Raw genomic sequence first — 8,177 nt, 5'->3', positions numbered from 1 at the left:
AAAACCCCAAAACATTAGTTCTATGGAAAAAACAGTGAGCAGCCCACAACATTGGCAGACAGACTTTTTATCCCCACTTCCTCCACCCATTCTTCTTTTTTTAAAAGGAAATAATTTTTCCATTGTGAAACATATTGTCAGGGATGTAGTGGAGGCCAAAAGTTTAAATGAGCTCAAGAGAGGATCAGCCAAATTGTAAGACATGTGCCAAACACTACCGCTATGGAAAGGATCTGCATCATGTTGAAATGCAAACAGCTATTTTAATAACTACACAATTATTCATTAAATTTGTTTTTTACCCTGTTGTATAGTTACTAATGTTGAAAAGAGTCACTACCATGCAAGAAACTAAACTTATAGCACTTTATGCTTTGAGAACACCATGGCCCATCAGCTCACGGCTGCAAAATCTTACATGTTCCAGTTGGAGGCCAAAAAGTTCTGAGGTGGACTGCTGACTGTATTCAATAGTCACAGCTGATGTAGGAGCATATGACAAACTTTACTTATTTGCCTTTAACCAATGCTCCAAATATTTTAAAATAATTCTTAAAAGTAGGTTACCAGATCACCCTTCATACAAAATTTCTCCTTCAAATGTAGGTTTCTGTTCTTCTCAGATTTAATGCATGAGCAAAAATCAAATCTGCATCACCACTGAAATCAGTGCAAATTTTTCAATAAACTTTAGCAGCATCAGAAATCGTCCTTAGGTATCTTTCATAAAGCAAATGCTTCATTCTTCAAAACTTTTCTTAGCAAATGTTAATAATGCTGTACCACACTCTCACTCCCAGTCACACATGTTCTTCCTGAGACTGTTAAGCAACTCAGTATTTTCAAAATCACCATCGTAACTGTGTACTTGATACAGGCTTTCCCCTTTTTAAATTCTGATGAGAGGGAAAAGCTGCAAGTACTACAAAACCAGGCAGACTTGTTTGTTCTTGTCAGAGAGAAAAAGATTAAGCGTTATTAAAAAATAAGACTATTTGCCTATCTTTAAGTATCCATGAAGCTATGAACATGAACTGTATGATGGCTTGTTACCATCAGTATTTTAACACTGGCATGCAAAATATCTATCAATTGAATGCCAAACTCTATGAATTAATTGCTGGGCAATTCCCCAAGGATAAAACATCTATTAAAAGCCCACACTAAGCCAGGAATCTCTTTCCATTTCATACAGTAAAAAATATTGTGACTTTTGAAAAAAGGAATAGATATTAGACAGGGAAAGCCTGTGTAGTTATAGGGCAAGCAGTAAAACACTTAGCGTTTTGATTTTTTTTTTTAATTTATTTCATCAGAATAGTTAGACAAACATGGAAACATTTGCAACAGCAATACTTGGGTCAGTTCAAAATCTTGGTAACACTGAAATACAGGTCAGCAAAAACTAAGGATGTGGGGAGGGCACTTTAGGTCTTGTTATTTTCACACACACTCACATATATTCACTCCACAACTCCACACAGCTATCTTAACTATGTCTGCAAGTAAACTGAAATAGTAGGCAGAAAGGAACCATGTCCATACTAAGAGAGTTAACCATGTAGTAAAACTAAAGATCACTGCAACCAGTGAAAGAATAAAAAAAAAAAAATAAAAACCTAAAAGGGACCATCACTGTGCATGTCATAAGCATGAAGTTATTTTAACATGATGACTACACTGCTCTAATCTTTAAGCATCATTATTTTTTACATATTTTTAAAGCCTAAGGTTATTATTTTAAATTACCTCCTTGTAGTGGCACCCTAAGTAGCATTCTGGAGAACACCACAGCGTCCACAGTTTCTACAGGGCACTGCAGTATGATTAAGCACTAGATTTCTAGGGAAGGAAAAACAAAAACCACCATTACTCACTTATTCAATAGAAAAGCTTGTAACCTGCACTTCCAAAGCAACGGGCTACAGAACATTGAATGCAAAGCAAACCAGACCCATCTGGAAAACTCTTAATTCTCAACTCGAAGTTACAAATCTTTCCTTTCATATTATGAAGGATTAACAGCACTTGGATGCACAGAAACTGTCTTTAGAGTGATGTCTGCAGACCTCCGAGTCATGAATTAAAATGTTTTCGTAAAAGATAAGTGTCTTAGTATTTCCTCCAGAGGGAGTGAAAAAAACACCAGAGAAGGAGGAAGAGGGGCAACACCAATTTTTTTTTCCAGAGACAACAAAATCCTGAGAGAACAAGATGTTTGTGCGGTCAGAATAAAAATCCCAGAAGAAACAAAATAGTTTACCCTTCCCTTTGAAAAGTTGCTTTTGAGACAACATCTGCTCTTTTTCTCTCCCAAGCATGAAACCTCTCTTCAGTTTCAGACTGTTTTCAAAATACTGAGTGAAGTAGAAATTAAGTGCACACACTGGAACATGTATAGAATCCCATTAAAAAACCCCAACACAACAGTACCACACTGGCGAGAAATCTTTGAAGTGTTCTGACAAAAAGACTCAACTTATTTCTAGGAAATAAAGTGTTTGGGACCAAAACCGACATGAAGTTCCAATCAAATATAAGTTAAAAAAAGATACACTTTTTTTTTAAATTGATGTATTGAAAAAAGCTGGAGAAGGAAATGGGGACAGAAATGAAAAACCATTCAGGGGGTCAATGGTATAGATTGTGTCCATGCAATCTAAACATTATAATTGCAGATCATATACTCAGAACAAGCGAGTCAAAAGTAGCATGCTCCCTGGGAGAGGGGAGTCTCCTTCCCCTTTAATAGGCTAGAGCAAGAAGTTATCACTGTATTTCGAGCTAAGGCGCAGCTAGCAGAAGGCAGATTTTCTGTCAGATAAAGCAAGGCAAAAGGATCTAGTACAGCAACTTCTTTGTAGTCTCTTGCTCCTGAGCCCCCTTCTTCAACTCTTCTTTCTTCTGGTGACAGAAAGGTAAAGCATGTCCTGTCCCTGTGAGCCCATACTCTACCCTGCTTGTCTATAGTAACAGCAGGCACCTGTGATTCTCCTCCAAAGATGTTTACACATAGAAATCAGCTGAGTAGTGCATGATGGAGGCAAAAGCTGCAGTGGACATGATTTAGAATTAGGGGGTTTTTTGTCCATCACAACAAAATAAAACCAGCAATTCCTTACTGTACAGAAATTCTCCTGAAGTAGTAGTTGCCCCCAATATCTGTCAAGTTTTTAATATCACAGGAGAACAGATGCAGCCAAAAGGACGTTTTTACTCTAAAGTGACTATGCAAGCAGGCATGGGCAGCTCCCACTTTAATGAAGTATACACAGCACCACTTCGTGGTGAAAGCAGAGTCACCACGGACATGAATGAGAAGTTGTAACACCAGCCTTTTTTGTTTTTTTTTAACCCTCTGAACGTGAACTAGGTCTGCTCTGTCTGTCCTCGCTTGCCAAATACCATTATAGTGCCTTTACTCTAAGAAAGTATACCTACCAAGCAAAAGAAGTCCAAGAGAGCTGAACCTCAAGGCCAGCAGAACCAAAGGCTGCTGAGCATCAAACAGATGCACCCACTTTGAAGAGCTTTCAGAATTCTGTAACACTAACACATGGTTTCTGGTGACACAGCCTGAAGCCATGTTTAAACAAATGATCCAGCTTAGTATCTGCATGTACTCCAAAGAACAGCAACATCAGCTCATGACTATAGACTTGGGCCATAAGCAAATGCAACAGATGTAGAAAAACTGAAGACTGGCAGCAACTGAAACATAACTATTATTTTTTCATTCCATCAATCAGTTATAAAATGATCTATAACTTGTGTACGTCCATAACAGAACACAGTAACTAACAAAAAGAAAGCCTTTTATTCAGAACAGATTAGTGCGTCTTTACAAGAAAGTCATGATTTCAACTTACAAAGTCATCATTATCATTAGCAACGCACCTTTCCTGAAGAGGAAATCCTTGTCTTTTATCAAATGTCAACTGCAAGAGTGTGTAAACAAAAAAACCCAAAACAAACAACCCACACCAAACCCCACCCACATCCATACCCCAAAAGCTCTATTTAGATTATATATACATATAACATGTCTTCATAGATGACAACTGCATTGATTTATACTTCAGGTCCTTCTCCTCCAGGAACCAGCTATAAAAAGAGTAAGACAATTTTGTGTTAGTGGCATAGATTTGAGTTCTACAAACCCGTACGTGACAGTTCTTGCTTTACAACATTTTAGCAGATGGAGACATCACGGCAGACGACAAAAGTGGATTTTAGATTCAGTATTATCTTCCTCTCCCAACAGAGGAAGTCAGTTGCTGCCAGAGAAGCACATGCCAAAAAGAATCTCCAAAATACGAAGAATGTTTAACAAAACACAAAGGAGTTCCTAGATACACAGAGTTCATTTTTTGTCTTTGTTAGGAGATGATTCTGTCTAGAAACACTACAGCTCATTTTTAAAAGAACAAAGAACACGCTTCCTTTCATGAAGTATTTCTCCAATCACTGATTCTTCCCCAGAATGCCGCTATACTGGACTGCCGCTATACTAGGAAGTTGGTTTCCTCTTTCCAACTTTTATTGCTAAGCAGAGCCCAAAAACTAATAAAGAGTCTGAACCCTTCCACAGGCAGCAGGGAGTAAGTCAGCATAGCATTATCCTGTGAAGAAAGTAAAGAACTGAACAATAGAAAAAGAAATACAAAAGGAAAAACATGAATAAGGGGAAAAAAGAAGAGAATAACCATTCCTTTTACTGATATATTCTTAATAATTAGCTAAGCACTTCTAAAGGCAAAGAGCTTCGCTGCTTTTGGGACTGAAGTAAGAAAAAGTCTAAAGCATAGTCTTCCTGACATGGGAAGATGCGTTCCCAAAAGACACAAGGTGTAATACAGAAACATGTCTGTGTCTTGCTGAAAATTTGCACTCTAAGAATCACCAGCTTCTGCTTCAAGAGCAGTATACCACCAGCTTAACTGGATGGTAGTAATTTTACCCCATACAAGAAGTCAGAACATGCACTATCCTTTAAGGATGCAGAACAATAACCAAAGCAGAAAAAGGCTTCGAAATTAAGTCAAGATGGCGCTTGCTCAGACACACAGTGAGGAGGTGCAAGGTAGGTAAGACAGCAAAATGGAGATTATTTCTCATTCACATAGAGCAGACTTAAGACTCAAGTCAGTCTTCCTCTTCTCTTCCCACAAAATGAGGAATGCCCTTCTGTAGGAAGTCCAGATTTTGTAGCCATCTCTGCAGACAACCAAAAAACTACTGCAGGTCTGCTTCTGTGATATTTAGGAAGTTGCAGAATTCAGCTTAGGGATGCACAATCACAATACTTACTTACTGTTTCAGTATTGGATCTGCATACATCAGCACATGTTAAACTAAAAATCATAGTGCTGCTGATTTGGTATCATCCAACAGACCTCCAGACTTTTTTTTCAGAGAACTTAAAGGTACAGCTCCCTGGGCATCACATGGTATCATAATCACAAAATGACTTGATGAGCTTGTAAGCATCCAAACTGCTGCAAACACATCTATACATACAATAATGGATGAAATGTGGATGTATCCCACCCTACATACTTACAAAGGCAAACACTCATGAGTTAAAAGCCACTGTATGAACCCACCGACAGAGTGGGCAACAAAGCCAGTGATTCCCCTGAGCAGCTAAAGACCAGAAAAGCATTCACCAAAATAAAATTACGACCATGCTCATCTCATGTTTTCTTTTTAAACTGTAAGGTGTACCAAGTAAGGCAATAAGATCACTCTTCCAGCATCATTCATACACATGTATGCCCCAGAAGCTACTTGAAAGTAGCTTATGTAATGGAACTGTCTGGAAAGCTCAGCCTGAAGTAGTTGAACTCAATTACCGATCAATTTACAGGTACAGAAAATGAATCCATGCAGCCTTCTAACAATGATGACTTACCATTGTTATGTTATTTCCATTTAGCAAAATCTGGTCTAGCTTTGTGATTCTTCTGCCCTCAGGTGTAATCTCACTGAAGTAGCATTAGAAAAAGTAAGTAAGAACACATAACCAGGGACAATGATTACAGTTGTGATTACAGAACTGACATAAATCTCTGTTTTAAGATGACATTTGTTGGAACTAACAAATAAATTAGCCACGCTGCAGCATAATCTTGATAAATTGACCAGCTGGGTAAAGAAAGCTACCTGGCAACTAAGAAGATCCATCGTACTTTTCTGCTCAGTACATAAAGATACAGCTTTCCCCTCTAAATCTTGGCAATTTCTTGAATACCACCGATACTCAAAATAGGTTTCAAATAGCAACATGGCACAACAAAGCCCTAAATACTTATCCTTAAGTCTGCTAACTTTTTAAATCATTGCCTAAACCTTAAGGAAATGTAAAAGCAAACAAACTACTAGAAAGTTCAACACAGAACCCATGCAAAATTAAGGCTACACATTAGGAATCTCATCATGCAACTACTACTCTATGACATGGCTGCCCTGAATAGATCACCCTCTGTAGTTTAAGTCCAAGGTATAAACTATTCAGCTGGCAAGTATTCCAAAAACATAAAAACACTTTGCTTACAGACCTTACACAATGTTTTCCCTCAGGAAACCAAAAATTAAATAGCAAGAGGCAGAAATAATACTTACAATTCTGTAACGTCTTCTAACACCATATCTGAAAATCCAGTTTCAAGGAAAGTAAGGCCCAGAATTTTAAAATCAAAATACTTAAAGGTATTTTCATTTTATACTGAACTGTGATTTTATCTGCAAAATAAAAGTATCAGGATAATAAAATTAATCCATACAAAAAGGTTCTATCCAGTGAACACAAACCTCTTAAAAGCAATAAATTAATTGAGCCAAAGCATAAAGTGAACGGCCTTAAGCATTTCCACCAAAGGATACTGACAAAGTCATCAAATCCTAGAAGCGTTCCAACAATTTCTTTGTCACTCTTCATCACAATATGAATGCGTGAACCTATGCATTTGTCCACAAGTTCTGTAAATAAAAACAAAAAAATTGAAAGGTACAAGAGATTATTTTATAGAACATACATTTCTTAGAACAAAAACCCTGACAACGTGATGGCAAAAAAAAGACACAAAAAAATACAGTTAAAACAAGTTTCTTCGCAGGCGTTAGTGCTGCTAGTACATAAAGAAGTTGCTGAGGCAACAGCCTGGCACGCTGCAGGAACATGTCCCCTCCAGTGAGAACACCTTACTGTGCAGTTAATTGCCGTGTGATGGCCGCGCACCACCACCCCTCCCCAGGCGGCCTTTGCTCCGCACCCAAACCACGGCCCAGAGCCGCCTCCCCGCTCGCTGCCCCTGACGATACCGCGACGTCCCACCGCCCCTCCGCGGCGGACAGCGACTGCGCCGCTGACCACCCCGGGCGCGGCTCCCGGGCAGCGGGAGGCCCCGGACGCCTGACTGACGGGCCGGGAGGGCCGTCCCGCCCCACCCGCACCCCCGGCCCCTCAGCCCCGGCCAGTTCAGGGTTTTTCCCTCCTCGGCCAACAACGCCGGACGCTGCGGCCTGGCCCGCGCCCTTCACCGCGGCACCAAAGGCGAGGGCCGTCGCCTCCCGCTCCCCACCGCCGGCCGAGCAGAAGCGGGGGCGCAGCCAGGTCCCTCCACGCCGCCCCTCCCGCACCATCCCTCGCCTCACACCGCCTCCACACAGACACGCACCCCCGGGCTGGGCGAGGAAACCCTCGGCTGGCGGGAGCCGCCCGCCCGCCGCGCCCCTTCCAACCTCACCGGCCCCATTCAAGCTTCCCGCCAAGCGGCGGCGGCGCTCCCACCACCCAGAGGTGCCCGCAAACGGCCTCTCCCTCCCTCCCCGCCCGCCAGTCCGTCACAAGACGGGACTCCCCCCCGCCCGGCCACCGGGAGAGCGCGGAAGCGTCGCGACAGCGCTGGTTACCGAGCGGCAGGAGCTGAGAGGGGTTGGTGGTCGCGTTAGCCGCCATGTTGGACCCAGACCTAACCAATCGCTGCCGCCTCCCGCAAGGACCAACCCAGCAGCCCCGACGAGCGGATGGCAGACCCGTCGCTCCTCCGCTCCAGCACCGCCTCCCGGCCCCGCCCCGGGCCCTCCCGCCGTTTTCCTATAAATGCCGGGAACGGGCTGGAGTCGCAACACGCGTGTCACTTGTGAGTCGCGCGTGTTGAATGCGTCCAGGTAGA

General features: G+C 41.8%; 1 protein-coding gene across 1 annotated transcript; it reads right to left on the bottom strand.

Moving 5' to 3' along the window:
• Positions 1 to 3,804: 3,804 nt before the first annotated feature.
• LSM5 (LSM5 homolog, U6 small nuclear RNA and mRNA degradation associated) lies at positions 3,805 to 7,960 on the bottom strand. Its single transcript, XM_059818958.1, has 5 exons — positions 7,915 to 7,960; positions 6,886 to 6,981; positions 6,625 to 6,652; positions 5,915 to 5,987; positions 3,805 to 4,104 (listed from the first exon to the last, which is right to left on the bottom strand). The coding sequence occupies exons 1-5, from the start codon at positions 7,958 to 7,960 to the stop codon at positions 4,072 to 4,074; spliced, it is 276 nt and encodes a 91-aa protein (XP_059674941.1). The 3' UTR covers positions 3,805 to 4,071.
• Positions 7,961 to 8,177: the final 217 nt, after the last annotated feature.

This window comes from Gavia stellata, chromosome 6 (assembly GCF_030936135.1).
Source record: "Gavia stellata isolate bGavSte3 chromosome 6, bGavSte3.hap2, whole genome shotgun sequence".
Classification (NCBI taxonomy): domain Eukaryota; kingdom Metazoa; phylum Chordata; class Aves; order Gaviiformes; family Gaviidae; genus Gavia; species Gavia stellata.
The sequence above is the reverse complement of the archived record's forward strand: the minus strand, read 5'-3'. Positions and strand labels throughout refer to the sequence as shown.